This window comes from Notamacropus eugenii, chromosome 6 (genome assembly GCF_028372415.1).
Source record: "Notamacropus eugenii isolate mMacEug1 chromosome 6, mMacEug1.pri_v2, whole genome shotgun sequence".
In the NCBI taxonomy this organism is placed as follows: domain Eukaryota; kingdom Metazoa; phylum Chordata; class Mammalia; order Diprotodontia; family Macropodidae; genus Notamacropus; species Notamacropus eugenii.
The window spans coordinates 227,738,142-227,759,156 of NC_092877.1; the positions used below are offsets into that span (position 1 = coordinate 227,738,142).

General features: G+C 37.7%; 1 protein-coding gene across 14 annotated transcripts in view; it reads left to right on the forward strand.

Annotated features, from left to right (window-relative positions):
• The window catches only part of DOCK9 (dedicator of cytokinesis 9), a 352,890-nt gene that overhangs the window by 239,065 nt on the left and 92,810 nt on the right, over positions 1-21,015 (forward strand). For all 14 annotated transcript variants that reach the window (XM_072622068.1, XM_072622059.1, XM_072622061.1 and 11 more), the window contains exons 24-31: positions 2,014-2,129; positions 2,615-2,684; positions 3,964-4,089; positions 4,532-4,603; positions 13,608-13,754; positions 14,357-14,440; positions 15,146-15,257; positions 20,326-20,504. In XM_072622068.1, coding sequence (XP_072478169.1) covers positions 2,014-2,129; positions 2,615-2,684; positions 3,964-4,089; positions 4,532-4,603; positions 13,608-13,754; positions 14,357-14,440; positions 15,146-15,257; positions 20,326-20,504 — 906 coding nt within the window. The remainder of the gene's footprint in view (positions 1-2,013; positions 2,130-2,614; positions 2,685-3,963; positions 4,090-4,531; positions 4,604-13,607; positions 13,755-14,356; positions 14,441-15,145; positions 15,258-20,325; positions 20,505-21,015) is intronic.

Below are 21,015 nucleotides of genomic sequence, written 5' to 3' on the forward strand. Positions count from 1 at the left end.
CCAGCCATCTGATTATCTGCCTTTGTTGTTTTCCCCCTTTCAATAAAATTCATATTCTTATACAGGTTCCAATTTGATGCCTCATCTACTCTGTTTTCCTATCATTTCCATCCAATGGAAAGAGAGCAATCATGATGGCTTTTTATTTAAGTGTTTATGGGGGCTGCTAGAATCAGGTAAAATTAGTCAAGGAAGGCTCAGTCTATGAAGTCCACCTAGAGTGTTGTTTGGAAAGAGAGAAGGTTTACGTGATTTGTTGGGCAGGAGGTGAGGGGGCCCAGCATGTGATTTGCCAGAACAATGAAGTGATTTGCTGGACTTGGCCAGAAGACAGTGAATTGGATTTTCTCAAATTGATGGCTTGCCAATAACATCTCTTTTCCTTTTCCATATAGAACTCCTTTATTTTTATTATGTTCTTCATGTTGGCAGTTGTTTTTATTTCTTCCCAACCTTTCTTAAATATATTTTAATTCTAGCTTTAGTTTCATTTCTATAAGCGCTTTTACATCCCCTTGTGATTTTTTTTTTTACTAGTGTTAATTCTCACTTGAATTCTTTAAACAAATCATTTTTCCTTCTGAGGACTTCTTTCAAGCTATGTTGTGTTGTGTTTATCCATCTGCATTGCCTTGGCCATTTTACTTGTTTGGTTTGCTGTTACAGGATTTTTTAAAAATTGTACTGTTCTCTTTATTTGGCAGGTTTTCATTTCCTTTGTAATTAGTTTTTTTATATTGTATGTTTTAGTGATTTTTCTTTCCTTTTTCTGAGGGGAATGTGAACAACTTGGTTCTGAAAACCTCTCCCTATGTCATTTTGACTAAAGACCCTTTTAAACTTTAGATTCATACCTCATTCTTCCTCAAAGGAAATATCTTCATTTTTATTTATAAAAGTACCAGCATATAGAATAAGATTTGGTTGGAATAGTTCATTTTAGGTGCATACTCCAAAGAAGTTAAAAAAGAAAGAAAGAAAAGTCTAAGTGGTGTCAGACTCAAATAGAAATGCATCCTTGGCAGCATATTGACTTAGAAAAGCCACAAATTAACATTATCTTTATTGTATTTTTATTTATTTTGTTAACTATTTCCCAATCACATTTTAAATCTGGTTTCACCATCATTAGGGTTTGGGGGGGCAGCCCACAGGAAATGAGTTTAATGCCTCTGATCTAGAAAATACCAAAATAGTTATTTCACTACTTTTTTGTAGGCTCAAGGAAATGGAAATAAACTGGGTAACCCTTTACTTGGGGAATGGTTGAATAAACAGTAATATGTTAATATTAGCACGCAATAAAAAAGACAACTGTGAGAAATTCAGAGAAACACCGTAAGAATAATAGCTAAAATTTATGTAGCACTTACTATGTGCCAAACGCTGTGCTGAGTGCTTTGTAATTATTATCTCATTCCATCCTCAAAAGAATCCTGGGAGATAAGTGCAGTTACTATTCCCATTTTACAGATGAGCAAATTGAGGCAAACGAATTAGGAGGGTCATATGAGCCAGGACTACAATGGAAAAATCTTAATATTCCTGGAGAATAAATAATGAAACATACCTCCCTCCTCTTGTCAGAGATTTGGGGAACTACAAGGGAAGATTATAGTATTCAATTGTCATAATATTTTTCTTAGGTACAAGGGAGGGTTCAGTCCTAGGTGTAGAAACCTATCCAAAAATGCCTTTAATATAATGGAAGCTTGGCGGCACACTGTACTGAGTGCTGGGCTTGGGGTCAGGAAGATTTGAGTTCAAATTTGGCTCCAATATTTTCTAACAATGTGACCTTGTACATATCTCTTAGCCGTTGTCTACTTCTGTTTCCTCACTGTAAAATGGGGATGATAATAATAGCGCCTATCTCCCAGGGTTTTTGTGATGATAAGATGAGATGACATATCTGTAGAGCTCTTTATAAACCATATATGTGGCCATTATTGTAGATATCCATATGCTTTATCATTAAATAGTAATAGCTACCCTATCCTCCCCTCTCTGTAGAGTCTTCATGCAATGGAGGGTCATGTCATGATAGCCTTCTTACCCACCATCCTCAATCAGCTCTTCCGAGTTCTCACCAGAACTACCCAAGAGGAAGTAGCAGTCAATGTGACAAGGTAAGGTAAAAATCCTATCTTTCAGTATGTCAGTGGAGGAAACTTGTCATAGTTCCCTATCCTAGTGAAATCCCAGATCTCTTCCCTATCCCTCTCCTATTCATATCCACAACTGTAGTTTTTCCCATCCATTTCTTGTTTTAATATGGTGTTCATGGAATCCTGGTTTTTGTCCTGTTTTAACACTACACCTTGGATTTCATCTACTTATGGAACTCCTAGTATGGAAATTCCTTGCACCAATACAGATCAGGAATACTTGTGCAGCTTAAAATCTGAGAGAATCACCTGGGGCATTGAGAAGTTAAATGACTTACCCGTAGTCTGTGTCCGTAGAATATAGAATAAAAGCAGGGCTTCACATCAAGTTCTACTTACTCCATACTTCCTGTCCTAAACATCATTTTACTCAACAAATTTGTTAACACTAGCTATGGTTAGAACTACACTAATGCTCATTGATTTATTTGCCCCTTTGGTGTTAGAGTGATTATCCATGTGGTTGCCCAGTGCCATGAAGAAGGATTGGAGAGCCATTTGAGATCCTATGTAAAGGTATGTTGATGCCCTCCCCTTGCAAAAAAAAAATCCTATGGAATTGAATTGTGGATATTTTGGATCTACCTATCCAAGTACATGTTGTTTCCCTAATAGAATCCAAATTTCTTGAGGGCAAGGACTGTTTGGATTTTGCCTTTATATTTCTAGCATCTTGTATAGCGCCTTGCATATAGTAGGTGCTTAATAAATGTTCATTTAGTGAATGCATAAATACATGAACAAGTATCCTCATTCCTAGGGTACTTTTCTGAAGTTGGTTTCATCAAAAACTATTTAAAACTGTGGCTCTTTAAGATTTGTGCTAAAGAGTTCTTCAGTGTCTAAATGCATTTTAAAAAATACTCTTTATCCAATACTTAGGAGAAAAAAAAAAGAGGGTGGAGGAATTGCTGAACTCTGAGTGAAGATGGAAGCATATTTTTTTGCCTTATTTTTCTTGCCTGTTTTTTTAACATGGCTAATCTGGAGATATGTTTTGCATGACTTCACATGTATGAGTATCATATTGCGTGCTCTCTCTATGGGTGGGAGAAAAAGTGGAGTGAGGGAGAGCCTTTCGAACTGAAAATAAAATGAATGTTTGAAAAATAAATGTCACTGTCTATACTATACAGTTAATGTTTATATTAGAAGTGGGGAACCCTCTTTTTAAGTTTCAAGAAATTTTTCAGTTTAGGTTGTTGGGTTTTTGTTTTTTTGGTGTCAATAATGAGATATTTCTTTACATAGAATATAACAAATATAATCATCCAAAGAAGTTCTACAATAAAATAAAGAAAGGATTTTTAAAATTTCATGAATGGTAGATTATTGAGACATTTAAATATATACTGGATAAGTTTTTAAGTAATAAGGGTATAAATGACCAAACTGTCCTGCAGTATGACTGTTGACATTACTGTAAGAGACATAATAAAGCAAAAAGATAGACTCAGCATACAGTTTCTTACATTCTTATTTTCATGTTTACTCAGAAATATCCCAGGGCCTTCCCCTGCCCCCCACGTGCTCATGCTTTGCACATAGTAAGCAGTTAATAAATGTTTGTTGACTTGTGACTTGAATTTCTCACTTCTGGCAAGCTGAGTTCTGACTTGACTGCTTCCCTGCCCAATTCCCATCATGTCTCTCCCTTGCTCAGTATGTGTCAGTTCTTGGGGGGCAGATCTTTTCCTCTGGAACTTTTAACCACTGCATCAACCTCACCTCAAGACTATAATCAGGTCATAGGGTCTATTAAAATCTCATTTTTGCTTTCTTTCTTTCCCCCAAGTATGCTTATAAGGCTGAGCCATATGTTGCTTCGGAATATAAGACTGTGCATGAAGAACTTGCCAAATCCATGACCACAATCCTGAAGCCTTCTGCTGACTTCCTTACCAGCAATAAGCTCCTCAAGGTAGGGAGGAAAACTTCAGTCAGTCCTTTGTCTTACTTAACTCTTTGCTCTGTTACGAGGATAGGTTCTGTGAGAATGATGGTGGCGTAAATAAAAACCCATTAAAACACCCATAAAACATTTTTAAATAAAAGAAAACATCATAGCTCTGCAACGTTAATGCTAAACCAGTGTGAGTCCAAGACTAGGGAGTAATGCTCCACCAACCCAGCTGGGGGTCATGGGACTCCCCTACACCATGTGTCTAAGCAAGAATCTGAAGCCAGAGCTGTACAGATGTAACTGCACTCAGAGACAAGCCCCTGCCACCTCATTCTCCTCTATCACTTAGTAATTGTATTTAGAAACAAAACAACCAGACGACACTCTGAAGCAGAGATTTTTGTACAGGACATGTTCTTGTTAGTTTTTCATATGTCCCTGTGTTTCTTTCTTTTTTCAGTATTCATGGTTTTTCTTTGAAGTTTTGATAAAATCCATGGCTCAGCACCTGATAGAAAACTCGAAAGTCAAGGTATGTTTTCTGCTGTCTAGGAGCCATTGCCTAGGAAACACTTCTGACCTCATCCTCGCCTATGGGAAGGGTTGCCTTTTCCTTCCAATGTCCTAATTAATGCCTTAAACTTGGTTGAAGTGCAGAGGTTATTTAAGACTAAGCATCTATTTCGCTCCACATTATAAAGCCTGAGGGTTTGGGATCCTAAATTGTCTAGCCAAATTATGTTAACCCCCTCATCGTCATCATGATGATAAAAACACTTGACAGTTATGTTTCACCAAATTTTAATTAAACACCTACAGGAGGCATAATAACGTCCTAGGCACCAGGGAAGATAGAACAATCACAGAAGACATGGCTCGGTCATGGAACTCAGTCTTGCTGGGAAATCCAACAGGCGGACAGATATAAACAAAATAGCATATAACGAGTCTACAATTTAGAAAGTATTTCATAATTATCTACAGTGTTACCGTACTAGGTTGTACATATATAACACGTATTATTTGTATATGTAATATATTTATAAATACATTATAATTTATATTTATGGATGTAGATTTGTAAGCATTATAATTTTTATATTTATCTAATATTTAATTATACGTGAGAAACTTTGTAGATCTATATTTATAGATATAATAGACTTGTAAATATATTATCATTTTTGATATTTTTAAGGTTATTGATATTATTTACATAATATATAGTTATATATATGAGAAGCTTTTCAAACCTTTAGGCGATATGTAAATATTAGCTGTTATGACTATTTGAAGAAAAAAAGAAAATTAACAGCTAAGGGGATTGCAAAAGGCTTCCCAGGAGCAGTGGCAGATGATCTGAGCCTTGAAACAAGTGACATGTTGCAGGCGCTGTGATGGGAGTGCCTACCAACCACGCACAGACCCTTAAGGGAAGAGATGCAAAGCCAAGTTTGGGGAACATCTAGAATAGCAGTTTGTCTGTAAAGAGGAGTGTATGAAGGGGAAGAGTATGCAGTGTACTTGGGAAAGACCAGACTGTGAAGGGCTTTAATTGCCATGTGGAGAACTTCGCCCTTTATTCTAGAAGCAATAGAGAGCTGGGGAGCAAGAGAAAGGGGAAAGTGGCTCTTATAGTCTAGTGGAGGAAAGATATGACACATGGAAAGATAATCTGTGTGTCCTAGTCAGTACTCAAGGGGGAAGTAATTGTTACTGGTATGGAACATCTGGGAAGGGATTTGTGGACTAGGGGACATTTCAATTGGATGTGAAAGAATGGGTTGGATTTCAGCTGGTGACAAACATAGGGAACCACATGAGGCAGCACATTGGATAAAGCCCCAGACCTGAAATCATGAAGACCCGAGATCAAATCTAGCTTTAGATGCTTACTGGCTGTATGACCCTAGGGAAGTCACTTAGCCTCTATCTGCCTCAGTTTTCTCACCTGCAAAGTGGAGATGACAATAACACCTACTTCCTGGGATTATTGTGAGGGTAAATAGTGTGGACAAAGTGCTTTGCAAACCTCAAAGTGCTGTGATTGCTCATTATTAGCATGAGCAAAAAGATGGGAGAGAATGGGACATACATAGAGGAAATGAAAGTGCTAGAAGGGAGTGGTATGAGAAGACGCTGGAAAGATCAGGCAGTATATGGTATTGTGAAAAACTTCGAATGCCAGACTAAGCAGTGCAGACTTTATTCAGTAGGCGGTGTGAAGCCGTTCGGAGGTTTTAAACAGACTGTATTGATCAGATCTATGTTTAAAGATAGTATATCTGGCAGTGAAGTGCACTAGATTATAAAGATCAATCAACAAGCATTTATTAAACACTGTGTGCCTAGCACTGTGCTAACCACTAGGGATACAAAAGAAAGGTGAAAACAGTGTCTGTCCTCAAGAAAAACATGCCAGTAACTGACTACATTGGAGATAGAGGCAGAGAAAATTAAAGATAACATGGGAGGGAAAGACATTAATTAGTGAGGAGACAAGGACATCTGCCCTGCACAAGGTCAGGTTTGAACCAAGTCTTGGAGAAAGACAGGGAAATTAAGAGGATATGGGTAAGAATTTGGAGTCAGAGGACCTGAATTTGAGTCCTATTTCTGGTTTTTTGGGAAACTTACTTCCTCCCTTAATTTCTTCATCCGCAAAAAAAAAAAAAAAAAGAGGGAAGTTGACCAGTAAGGATCTTTTCCATTTCAAAATCCATGATTTTTATGAAGGATAGATTGGAGGACTCTTGTAGAATGCACCCCTCCGAGAGGATGTCTGTGTGTTTGTGTGCACACACATGCACAGGAAAGGTGGTATTTTTCTTGCTTTACTGTTCGGCCTAGAGGCCGAGAGCTACCCGAGTCTTCTTACCTTTTGCAGGTCCTTGGAGGCCATCCGGATAAATGTATTGAGAGAAGAGACTTTCCAGAGTCAAACAAGGGTTAGGCTTTATTCAGGGTCTTAGTTACATATCCATATGCAGGGTGAATTCTTCCTCAGGAGAGAGGAATCCTCCTCCTCCCAAGGGGCAAGGATCATACAGCAAGAAGATGGGAGGGGAAGAAGGGAGGGACCCTCTTCCCTCCCAGGGCCCCTCAGCAAGAAGAGCCCCCAGAGGAGACTCCGCATCCAGAAGAGGGCCTTCAGGCTTTCCTGTCCCTACTTAAGCTCTCCCAGCCGCATAGTTTGCATGTGAATACCATGCGTGCTCTCAGCCCCTAGCTAATTAACAACAGGTGTGCTCAGACCACTGGCCAATCTCAAGGGTGGGATGCTCTCCCCAGCAAGTTTCCCACTGAGAAGAGGCAGAAATGCATGAGATAGCCCGTGTTTCACGCCTCAATTCCCAGCTGTTCCCTGGGGGGCCTCGTGAGAACTCTGAGGTTTAGAAGTCCTCACCTTTGCCTGCCTGAGACTGTCCACGTGAAAACTGAGCTTACACCCCCAACACTTTACAGATAAAGAAACTGAGATCAGAAATTGACTAATGTGGGGCTAGAATTACAGAGACCATTCTGGGTTTTTTTGTAGTTCCACCATGTTGTTGTCAGTTGATTAGTCAGACTAAGACAAATTTCATTTAGAAAATGTGTTGCCTTCTCGTGTACAAAATTTGAAACCAGTAAAATTCATTTCTCCCAAGCATATATTGTTAGAAAATTATTATTTTTGGTCAAGACCTGTGATTTCTCCAGTTGCAGGAATTTCTTTCTACTAATGAAGATTTAGGTATTTGTCCACAGTTTTCAGTCTAGAGCACAGAAAGGTTAAGTAGATTGACCAGGGTCACACAGCCAATAGATGTCAAAGGAAGACCTCAAACCTGAGTCTTCTTGACTTGAAGGCTAGCTCCCTATCTCTTATAGCACAGTGCTCCGCTCCCAAATTAATAGGAGTTGTGTGTAGATTGTTCAGTTGTCCAATGGAGTCTGAGAATCATTCAAATCTTCTAGTCCAACTATCTCATTTTAGAAATGAGGAAATGGAGGCCCAGGTGGGATAGCAGCACTTTTGTCTGACTGGTAAGAATGACTGATATCTCACCACTTGCTTCCAAATTTAGAGGCATTTTACTTAACTCAAAGGCAAGTAATAATTTCTCAGATGCTGTGCTTTTTGCAAAAAAAAAAAAAAATGCCCAACAACGCATTGGGGTACAGGGGGAAAAAGCTAGGTTTTGATTTTAAAGATTTAGGATAAGATCCTAGCTCATTTTCTGAATACTTGTAACTTAGACCAAGTCATGAAATTTTTTATACCTCAATTTCTGTATCTGCAAAATAAATACTCTTCCCTCCTCATCTGTCTCACCTGGCTTCTTCCCTGGTGTCCTTTGAATCCCAACTAAAATTCTACTTTCTATAAGAACCCTTTCCTGAGTTTTCTAGGATCATCTCTGATTTGTCATATATATGTATATGTATATGTGTATACACACACACACACACACACATATATAGTTTGTACACAGTTGTTTTCATGTTATTTCCACCCCAGCCCCCAGCCCCATGCAGTTGTGAGGTCCTTGATAACAGACTGTCTTTTGCCTTTCATTGTATTCTTGACCCTTTGCGCACTGCCTGGCACATAGTAGGTCCTCAGTAGATGTTTGTTGACTGACGGACATGATAACCTTTGACAGGTGCCTTCTGATCTTATGGCCCAAGACCCTCTAGTAATCCCATAGCGAAGCAGAAGTCAGTACTATTTTCCCAAATTTCTCATTTAGTTAGTTACATTGGGATTTCTCAGGTTTTTTGAATCCTAAAATACCAAAACTCTCAGGAAAAAGACTTCTGTCCTCTGAAAGTAACCACTAAAAGGCCACCATGTAAAACCTTTGCTATAAGTTAATAACTTTATCTCAAACTATAGAGCGTTTTTTAACAAATTATTTACTTTTAGAAATGTTTGCTAGCTGTGAATGAGAAGTCACCGAGGAGGAAGATGTTTAACATACCATGCTATAAAAAAGAGTCCCAGACCGTCCACTTAACCCTTCAGAAGTTTAAGCACTTTTATTCTTTGAGTACTTAATCTTCCAGGATCTATATCTGGTCCCTACATCTGGGAAGCCAGCTGATGCTGTCTGGCCTCAATTTCTGCAAATATAAAATAAAGGAGTCCGATTAGATGTCCTCCAAAGCACCATTTCCTTCCAAACCCTGCAGTGTCTCCAATCTGCGTCTCCTTTCTTTACATAGGAAATGTATGTTTTACTTAGAAGGCCTTTAAATGGCTGTCAGCCCACAATAAAAAAAAAAAAATCCCCACAGCTTCCAAAGGCAATGTGCTGATTCTCTCTCTGCATAGGCATTATCCTAGGTCAAAACTTGGGCAAAATTCAGGAAGAGCGGTAGACTAGATTTTTCTTGTGCCACACTGAAAGACTAAGAACTTGATCCCTGCAGTGGAGAAATGAATTCAGCAATTATGCTCTTGCCTGTTTCTAGCACTTAAGAACTAAAAGTCATCCTATCACAGTTCTATTTTCCACCCCCTACCCAGACTGGAGAAATCTGAAAATTAAAGCATCTTTCTTTGGTATGTCCATATGTTCAAAAACAATAGTCATTTTCATAAAATATTTAATAATAGACTATTCTGAAATGGTGTAAAAATAGATTGGAAACTTCTAATATAATAGAAGAACTCAGCCACAAAGTACAGACAGAGAGATATTTGTATATGAGGGGCATTTAGATAGCTTATCCACATATTTTTTGATGTGGGATATTCTATAAATCTAAAGCAGAACTGGAGTTCCCGCTTTCCAACAAGTCTTTCCTCCAGATATTTCAGAAGAAATCAGAATTTCGTTATTGTGGGCTCTCTCTTTACTAATGCAGATAACCTTGATGCATTAGTAGACAGTACTGTTAAAAAACATACACTCACCCCCTGCTTCCCCCCCACAATTGGAATGAGTCCTCTGGTAATGAACTTCTCTAAACTTAGCTAAGCTGGTCTTCAGGCAATAGATACAGTTTGTCACTAGGCCCAAACAAAAACCAGAACTAAATAAATGGGGTAACCTGAATTTGCATCACTTCGTTCATACTGGAAGAGTCCTTTTCGTTTGAATTCATCCCAACTAGATCTGAATTGCATTCGTGACCTGAGAACATTGCTATTCAAGGCAAAGAAAAGTTAAGATTCGTTAAGAATGGTATTTACTCTTTAGGGATAGTCCTAGAAGGATTAGTTACTACCAGAGAATGTTTGTATTTAAAATTCATCATGCAAATGGAACTTTGTCAACCAGAATCGTGCTGGTTGATTGGTCATGGACCCATTAGCATATTTAAGTTAAACAATTGATGACACTTTTATAGCATTTTAGGTTTTGCAATATGCACATGTACTGCACATGACTCCCCTTCAAGTGAGTGCAAATAAGATAATATTTGTAAAGTGTTTAGCACAGTGCCTGGTATGTTGTAGCTGTTATATATATGTTTATTCCTTTCCCTTCTCTTCCCCCTTCCCTTACACATTCCGGCCAAGCTGGGCCATCCTCTTTTCTTTTTTTAGGAAACATTTTTTGTTACCTGAATACATGGTATTTTTCCCACAATAGAGTATAAGCTCTTTTAAGGCAGGAACTATTTAATTTTTACTTTTGTATTTTTTTATTATAAATTTTAATCTTTAATAATAAATAATAATAAAATGATCATTTAAATTTAATAATAAATAATATAATTTATTTTTATTCCCAATACCCAGCATAGAACCTGGGGTATAATTGGTGTTGGTTCAGCCATTTCAGTCATGTCTGATTCTTCATGATCCCATTTGGGGTTTTCTTGGCAAAGATACTAGAGTAGTTTGCCATTCCCTCTCCAGTTCATTTTACAAATGAGGAAACTGAAGCAAACAGGATTAAGTGACTTGCTCAGGGTCACCTAGGTGGTGTCTGAAGCCAGATTTGAACTCAGGAAGATCACTCTTCTTGACTCAACTCCAGGTTTCCTCTATCTACCACACCATCTAGTGGCACGTAGTAGATATTTGATAAATGGTATTGCCCTCTCTTTGTTCTTGAAGAGGACCAGTGGCATCACCAAGGGCATTGCTCTTGAATTGGATTTAAATGAGACAGAGTTGCACAGAGTCATCGAAGTCCAGTGGAAGACATAAGTGAAGATAACTAGCCATGGCCTTTAGGCCCCTCTCCCAGGGGTTTACCTTATTGGTGACAGACTTAGTTTTTATACTTGATTGACTTAGCTCATTGCAACTCAAGCAATCCAAAAGCCTCAGCATCCCCAGTAGCTGGGCCTGCAGTCATGCGCCACCATGTCGAGCAGAGAGTGAGTTTTTATAAAAATAATTCTTTAGGTTGTTTATGGTTGTGGCTTTTGATAGTATGTCAAAAAGCATTTTCATTACAGTTCTATGAAGAAGGTCAAAGGACTTGCTTATAAAACATATCTAAGCAGCCTGAGCTCAACAGGAGTTGCTTTGAATGAATTGAATGTGAAGTACCTGTTAAAACATGTGAGGATTCCCTGGGAGTCTGTTAAAGGGTTCTGTGAGACAGAAACTAAATACAAAGAGGTTTGTGGGTGCTAATACATCATCCAAAGAGCATTTGTTGAGAATCATGTTTGTACGGTGCCCAATTTGGTGGAAGTAATGTCTGGATCTTTTGCCTCTAAAAATAAAGTGAAAAACTCCTCAACTTGACATTTTAAAGCCTTCCACTGGTGAGGGTTGGAAGGTGGGGTGAGACCCCCGAAAAGACCAGAGTACCAGGGGCAGGTCTTCTGGAATAAATTCGTGGACTCAAGAATTCTTGAGGTCAACGTAAAGATTTATTAGGCTTTTCAGCAGGCAAAAGTTCTTAAGGAACTTGCAACCATAGAGGGGTACAGGTAAAGTTTATATAGTATAATGTGTGCCTGTCATGCTGATTAGGTGATTCAGGGTGGGATTAGGGAGTGGTTAGTTCATAAAGGAACATGCATATTTAGTATCTACTGCACAGGTATTTTACCCAGAGTTCATCAGGAAATAGCCCAAGGTGGGGCTACATGGAGGTATGGGTTTAAGCCTAAATCAACTAATGGTCAGGACTGACTAAGGAATACCAGGCAGCTCCTATCAATGTCTTGTTAGACAAGGTAAATATAAGGGAGAACACATATGTCCAAGTCTAAGATACATGTGGTTGGTCAGTGAGTAGTAAATGTCGTTATGACCCAGTACACAGCCAGTTCAGCCAGTACACAGCTGATTCAGACTAATAAGTTCTATGGGTACAGCTGGCTACTGTATCAGGAAAAGAGATAAAAGTTTTGCTGGGGCAGGCTGTGTCTTTGGGCTGGGAAGAAACTGCCTAGGGTAGTGTTTGAGGCTAGGGAAAAATGTGATTTTTGAGGGAAATGTGATTTTAGAATTGGGGTCCAAGCACAGGTATGCAAGCACCCCATCACCACTATTTGGCTTAAAAATATTATTCCAGACTTATAGCATATCACTTTGTGTCACAAACTCCATGTTTCAGACAGCGTAACCTGTTTTGTGTTGATTCTTAGTTTAAATTTTCTTTTTTTATTCTGGACATAATAACCATCAACAAACATTTCAATATGTGAAGGAGAAGATAGGTAGGGTAAGAAAATGGAAGCAAAGAGAACAATTAGGTGATAGCTGGCAGCATGCATGGGTTTTGATAAAATATCAAAAAACGTCCTGAGTGCCTTAGACAATCACAGGACCAATCTTTTATAACTTTCATACATTAAACTTGATTTAAAAAAATTCAGAACTTGACTTAATGAATATGGGGAACTGTCAGTGAGGTATTTCCTTTACCAACACCTATTGATATCTTCTTATAATCTTATAGGCTATAGTCTTTTAAGATAGTTTATTTAAAGGTTTAATTATATTTTATTTCAATTTATAATTATTTTATGAATAACTTTAATAATAATTTATTACTCATTTATTTTAATTAATTTATATTATATTTACGTTTTGAACTTCACAAACAAATGAGCATCTTCTTAGAGTTGATTAGGGGCACTTAGAGGTTAATTGACTTGCTGCTAATAAGCAGGATCTGAATCCAGTTCTTTGTGACTCTGAGGCCAACTGTCTATCTACCTTACAATTTTGGATTAATTAATTTGCAGATATTTGGCTAGAAAAGTATTCTTGATTGAAAAAACAAACCCCACAACATTGTATATGATCAGTTTGAAGATTACTGCATTTGAATGGTTTAATTGTAAATCTTTAAGCTGAGTAGCTTAGTTACACATCTTTAAGTTTTTTTCTTAGTTTTAAAGTTTGAAAACTCATCTGCACCTTCTGTGTAACATAGAGACTTAAAGTTTAAAAAATATTTTTCTACTTCTTTGAAAATAATATTTAGGAAATCATTCTAATTAGAATTGTTAGAATCTTGTATTTTTAAAAGTCTTTTTCACATAGAATCGGCAGTGATTTTTTTTTTGGTTCCCAGGTTTTCAACTTCAAGTAATAACAAGTAATTGTATTAAATGTGTTTTTTCAGTTGTTACGAAACCAGAGATTTCCTGCTTCCTATCATCATGCGGTTGAAACAGTTGTTAATATGCTGATGCCGCACATCACTCAGAAATTCAAAGACAATCCTGAGGCCTCAAAAAATGCCAACCACAGCCTTGCAGTTTTTATAAAGGTGAGTGCACCGAACAGTGATGGTTGAGTCAAGTCAGCGAACATTTGGGTCCTTCGTGTGTATTAGGAACTGAGAATACAAAAACAAGAAAAAAGGAAGACCTTCCCTCAAAGAGGCTACATTCTAATGGGGAGAAGCCATCACATGAAAAAGGGGGCTGGAGGGCTGGGGAAGGGTGAGAGTCAGGAACAGATCCAGGAGAAGAAGGAAGGATGAATGGTCCAGGCTCTTTCTGAAAATGGTGGTTCTGGAAGAAATGTGCCCATGGGAAAAGGGGTCTGCAGGAGTGGAGGGATGTTCCAGAATGAGAAGACTGCAGGGATTGTGACAATTTCTAGTATAAGAAGATAGCTCTTCAGCAGCAAAGTGTGAAGAGGAGAAACCAAACTCAGAGTGCCTTGTGTGTATCTGAAGGACCATTTCCTTTTTATCCCTATAACTTATCAATTAGCAAATTCCTTGAGCATATAGGTGAGCATCTAATAGCATTTACCATGCCTAGGATTATTTTAATTAAATGCTAAGTTATTAATGCTAAAAAAAAAAGTAGAAAACTGTTCTTCAGAAAATATTTTCCCTTTTTTTTTTTCCTCTTGCTACAGAGATGTTTCACCTTTATGGACAGAGGCTTTGTTTTCAAACAGATCAACAACTATATCAGCTGTTTTGCGCCTGGGGATCCAAAGGTAGCCTCTCTTCTTTGTCTCCCCTAGATCTTTGGATATTTATTTTTCTTCTTTCATATTCACATTTAGAAATCCTTTCATTTCTCTCACTATTCATATCAGAATTTTCTATAAGGTTGAATTCACCTACTGGTGTCCAATATATCTTTGTTACTCCTTAGACCCACAAGGGCATGAAGAGAAAAAGAAGGGAGGGAAAAGAAAGTATGAATTTTTCTCCCTTTCATTTAGGATCATAGGATCACAGATTTACAGCTGGAAGGAATATTTGAGATTATCTAGTCTAACTCCCTCATTTTCCAAATGAGGCCCAGAAAAATGAAATGCCTTGCCCAAAGGCAGACAAGTAGCTTACTGCTCTACCTTGAAATATCCCTCTCCCATATTACAGAACCAGAAGTGTATGCTTTACTTAGTACATAGGATCTTACAGATTCCAGATATTGTGATTATGCATGTCAGTACTCACAGACCTAAAAGGCAGTAGTGGGTGAGGGTTCAAGTGCTTTGATTTTTTTAAAAACAATTTACTCCAGCGATTCTTGGGCTTGTAAAGTGTAGCAAACACATTTGTTTCCAAGAGAGTCAAGGAGATGAAGCCTGAGCGTGCCTGGTTCCAGTAAGTATTCTTATTTAAGATGGTCAGCAAAGTGTCTGATGAATTACTGAACCTCATCATTTACAGCTAAACCATTTTTCCTGCAGACCCTTTTTGAATTCAAGTTTGAATTTCTCCGTGTAGTGTGCAATCATGAACACTATATCCCTTTGAATTTGCCAATGCCATTTGGAAAAGGCAGGATTCAGAGATATCAAGGTAACTCATTCCTCAGCTGTACTAATGTTAAGTAAAGAAATAGACATGGATTTGTGATGTGGGGAAAAAAAATCAAATGTACAATTAAGATATCTTGAACTTTGCAAGCTGGACTAGATAGCGAATGAAGTCATCTTCCTCCCCCTGAGTCCCGTTAAGCTGCAAGGGAATTGCATCTGGAAAAATCACTGAATTTTGAAATACATTAGGTAATGAATTCAGTCAGCTTATCAAGAAATAAGATAAATTTGTGGCAGAGTGTAACTTTTTTTCCTTTGTAAATTTTCTTTGCTTGAATAACCAAAATCCATTTTACTTATGGGAGCTTGTTTTTTGTTTGTTCCACTTTATTTCCTCTTTTTTTATGACTTAGCTTTTCTTTCACCAACCGTGGAGTCGCATGACACTCCTCTAGGTAGGTGTGAGGTGTGACGTTTGCTCATTCTTGCATTTCCCTCCTGTAGAAAGAATGCAAGTGCTGCTAATTCCCTTTGCTGTCCGTCTAGACCTTTCCTGAGCTCTCTTAGCCGTTTCAAAGCTACTGACAAATCAGTTAATATGTATTTTATGCTAGCACCAGGAACCTCCCAAGAAAAGTCAAGATTCTTTGCCTTGGGTGCATTAGAAACTCTAGGGCATCTCTTTAAAGGAGAAGAACCCCATTTGTGTTCTGATCCATGCACAGCTCTTGTCCACGTAGCAATGACATCAGCCATAAACACAAATAATGTATCTCATTCACATGCCGTTTTTTGTTTGCGTTGTGTTTTGGTATAAATGTCCAGTATTATCCTTGAATTTGAAAGGAATGTCATATGCATCTTTTGTCTTCTCTTTTGTACAGTGCCTTAAACATATACAATTTTGTATAATGAACAAACGAACACAAACTTCATAGCCAATTAATCCTTGTCCTCATGAGTGAATCAAATAAGTCAAGCTTGACATAAGATACCAATCAAAACAATATTTATCGTGTTTCACATCCTACAAATACTGATATGTCATGTGGAGGGATATTGATTATTTGTTATTGAAGGAGAGAAGCAGGTAGATGATATACAATCATAACTCCAACATAATTTGATTTTGAAATAGAAATTTTGGAATGCAGATATGAACAGTCAGATATACTCATTCCAATACACATGCAGAGGTTCTCAACAAAGAGAAACTCACCCCACATTGTGGATGACTGAGACCATAAGCTCCATGAGGGTAGGTACTTACTCTGTCTTAAAAATGTCACCCCCAACTTCTCACATAATACATTTCATACAGTAGATACATACAGATGATTGAAATATCCCTTTACTATAGCCCTTATCTGTCAGAGCAAATGTTTAAGGAGTTTAGAAAGAGATAGGGAGAAAGGGAGGGAGAGAAGAAAGGAAATAGAAAGGCACAACATAAGGCATAGAGACATAAAAAATGAAGACAAAAAGGAAAAATGGGGAGAAAATGTAGGAAAAAGAGAGAAACAGGGAGAGTGCATACCTGCTGATGTTTTGCAATATCCTATTGATGTACTACTACAAGCAATAGATACTTAATACTGGCAGCTAGGTGGTGCAATGGATAGAGCACCAGTGCAGGAGTCAGGAGGATCTGAGTTCAAATCTCACCTCAGACACTTGACATTCACTAGCTGTGTGACCTTGGGCAAGTGACTTAACCCCAGTTGCCTCATCCTGGGTCATCTCCAGTCATCCTGATAAATATCTGGTCACTGGATTCACATGGCTCTGGAGAAGTGAGGCTGGTAACCTGCACAGCCCTCCCTCACTCAAAACAAAGTCAAGTGCAAGTCATGTCGTCATTTCTCTGATGGCGTGATTTTCTGTGGCAACGAAGGACGAATACACCCAGATACTTAATGGTTTGACTTGAATGGAGGAGACACCGTGGCCGTATGAAAAATATTATTGTTTGGTGGTATCCGACTCTTCATGATCCCATGTGGGATTTTCTTGACAAAGATACTGAAATAGTTTTCAATTTCCTTCTCCAGTAGATTAAGGCAAACAGAGATTATAAGTGACTTGCCCAGTGTCTAATAGGTGCTTGCGACTGGATTTGAACTCGGGTGTTCTAACTCCAGGCCATGTACTCTATCTACTGCATCACTTTGCTGCCTTGTGGAAAACATACTCAAGGATAATTCAAATTTGTCTGTATGAGGTACAGACACAAAGAGTGGAAGCAGCATTTGCTTTTAAGGAATCTAAGAACAACCAGTCATTTATTAAGCTTCTATTATGAGCCAGGCACCATGCTAACTACTGAGGATACAGAAAGAGTTAAAAGAAGGCCTCTGCCTTCTCACAATAGGAAACAGTTAATAGAAGGAAAGTGTTAGAAGGATTTGGAAAGATAGGATTTTATTTAAGACTTGAAGCCTGAGAAGCCTGTAGCCAGTGATAAAGAGAGAGAGAATTCTGGTCATGGGGGACAACCAGGGAAAGTACCCAGAACCAAGAGATAAGAGTGTGTTTTCAATATTAAGTGCTGATGCAGGCAGTTCCAGTCCAGTAACTATGTATGTAGTCTTTTATATCTGGGCCATTTCTATTTACAAAAGAAGGGAGGTAAAGTTTCTTATTTTCACTCTTAAGAAAGTTGTGATTTATTGTCCAATTCTAATTCACCTAATCCACCCCTGGATTTTCTGTATTTGTAAGGCAAGCTGTCAAAGCACTGTTTTTCCCCCTTGGTGCAAAACAGCGTCAGCAGGTGTGCCCTCTCCCTATTTCTATCTTTTTCTTATCTTTTCTCCCCATTTTTCTTTTTTCTCTTCCTAGGTCTCTTATCTTCTTTCTTTCCATTTCCTCTTTTTTCTCCCTCTGTTTCTCCCTATAGCTTTCTAAACTTTTTAAACATTTGCTCTGATGCAGAAGGATTATTTAATACACTAGAACCCTACTTTTCTATAATAATTACAGTGATATTTCAGCCAGACCTACATACATTGACAATTGAGGTTTTCATTGAATAGATCTTTATTTTTTTCTCTTTTTTATTAATTTGTTTTCAGTTTTCTACAATCACTTCCATTAGTGTTAGATTTTCTCCTCCTCCCTTACCCCTCTCTTCACAGCATGCAATCTTATATGGGTTCTACACATACATTCTTATTAAACACATTTTCATTTTAGTCATGTTGCAAAGAAGAACTTAAATGAATGGGAGAAACCATGGTAAAAACCCAAACAAAACAAAACATAACACAAGAGAAAATATTCTCCTTCATTCTGCATTCCAATTCCATAGTTCTTTCTCTGAATGTGGATGGCATTTTGCCTCGAATCCTTTGGGAATGTTTTAGGTTGAATAGATCTTTATATAAAAACAATTTTCAATCATGTGACTTAACATTTCAGTGACACTTTAAAAATTTTATCAATCTGTTTCCATCTCCTTAAGCTGTATAGTGCATACTAAAGTAGAATGATGTAGAATTATGAATAAAAACCCTCTCTTAATACTATCCTTCCATGATTTTAAAAAATATTATTATTATTAGCCTAGTAAAATAATTCAACAGTTATATCCTGGCTAATAGAATTTGAGGCCTGAGCCATTGTTGGTGACTATCTTATCAATAATTCTATTCCAAGAATTTCTTCTCTGGTCATTTTCTCATGTGTTACAATGCACAGGAGCCTAAGATCAAGTGTTATCTCCAAAATGTTTCCACGTTGACACATCCCATGTGAAGCTGAAGTAATTCCTTTGAGAGATTAGGTGGATCCAATCTCTGACCCATGGTTTGGAGTTCCAGGCTTGATATTCACTAACCTATAAATGTAGTCACTCTGTAAACATGACCATTCTCAGTGTTCTGCTAGAATTAGCTGGACAGGGTCATAAACTTTACATTCCTCTTACAAGTAGACCAGGTGTTGCAGTGGATAGAGCCCCAGTCCTGGAATTCAAATCTAGCTTCAGACACTTACTGGCTATGTGACCCTGTGCAAATCACTTCACCCTCTTTGCCTCAGTTTCCTCATCTGCAAAATGAGTTGGAGAAGGAAATGGCAAACCACTCCAGTATCTTTCCCAAGAAAACCCTAAATGGGGTCACAGAGAGTCAACCATGACTGAAACAACTCAACAATATAAGTAGACCTAGGTTTGAATGGTGAGGAATTAAAATCACGGTCTACATTTTTTTAAAAAAAAGGTCATGGAGGTGATAATAACATTACTTTCCTCCCAAGTAGATGAAGTGTTCCCTTCTCTCTCTTATAGAACAAGCTTTCAGTTAATATCTGTTGTTAAGCTGGCTGATGGTTCGTTAGTTTGGTTTGTGGTGTGCTGTTCATTTTAGTTTTAGCTTCTGTCAGTCCTGTTTGCTTTTAGAGAAGCGTATTGATTAGGTGATGAGCGCATCGCTGTCACTGTATGATGAATAAAGTAACTTCTGATTTACATAGCTCATTAGGTAAATGTCAGTTCACATCCCCTGCTCACATTTCCCTTTGGAATTTAATGGCGTGCACATTGTGCTAATAATGAGTAAAACAGGAAAAGATTAGATGTGGTTGTTAGAAACAGTTGGATATACCAGAATAAGACATTTTATTCAACCACCACACATTAAATCGGTTTTCTTAATTATAGGTATATTAATTACAGATGGATTCTAGCCTTCCACTGAATAGAACTATGAGAAAACATTTTAATTTTTATTTCATTGTAATAAAATTTCATTTTCATGCTATCTGTACTGTATGGTATACTAAAAATCAGTATAGACAATGAGTCATTAACTTAGTAATTAAGGTAGAAGCACTCTGTTACAAAGCCAAATCAAGGATTTGTATTTAAATGAGTTCTTCCTAAAAGTTAAGCAAACATGAAAAGAAATTGGTTTCTTTTTTAGAGCAGTTTTCTGCTCAATTAACCCTTAAAAGATTTGAAGCTAAATCTAATAATTTAACCTATTTTGGCATAAATAGGGTTTCGATAAGTAAAAGGGGAGAATGTTAGGGTTTTTTGTTTGTTTTTGATGATTAAAATCATACTGCTTGTGCCCTAATTAAGTTGATGTTCACTCTTATTTTAGATCTCCAGCTTGACTACTCATTAACAGATGAGTTCTGCAAGTACCATTTCTTAGTGGGCCTACTGCTAAGGGAGGTAGGAAATGCCCTGCAAGAATTCAGGGATGTCCGGCAGATTGCAATTAGTGTGCTGAAGAATCTGTTGATAAAGCATTCTTTTGATGAAAGATACGCTTCAAGGGTAAGTTTTCTACAACGGAAGATAGGGGAGGATTATAAGAAATGGGGTTTTTTTTTCAGATTTTATGAAGATTTTAGCTCCTTTGCTTCCTGGGACCCCTTTTTCCCTTCAAGGTTCAACTCAAATGAGATACCTATTTACAGGATTCCCGTCCTGATTTTCTCGTTTAATAGTACAGCTATTCCTTCCACACCATGACTTTTCCCATTGCAGTTTCGATATAGCATAGGTTGGCATAAAAAATTAAATGGGAATCTTGGGGGAATTTTGTAGAAGCTGCAGACAACATGTGAAGGCCCACAGATGACACAGAAAAAGCTTAGAAACTCAGAAATGCATAAAATGGATGTATAGTATTGTATAATATCAACCTAAATTTTACGACAAGGTACTGTAAATATCCCATAAAAGAAAATTAAAAAATTCAGACTTCTTCTGTGGTATGAAGGGAGGGTCAAAACATTTTACGTGGATTTTCCAGATCACAAGGGGACCATGTCTCTGCGATATG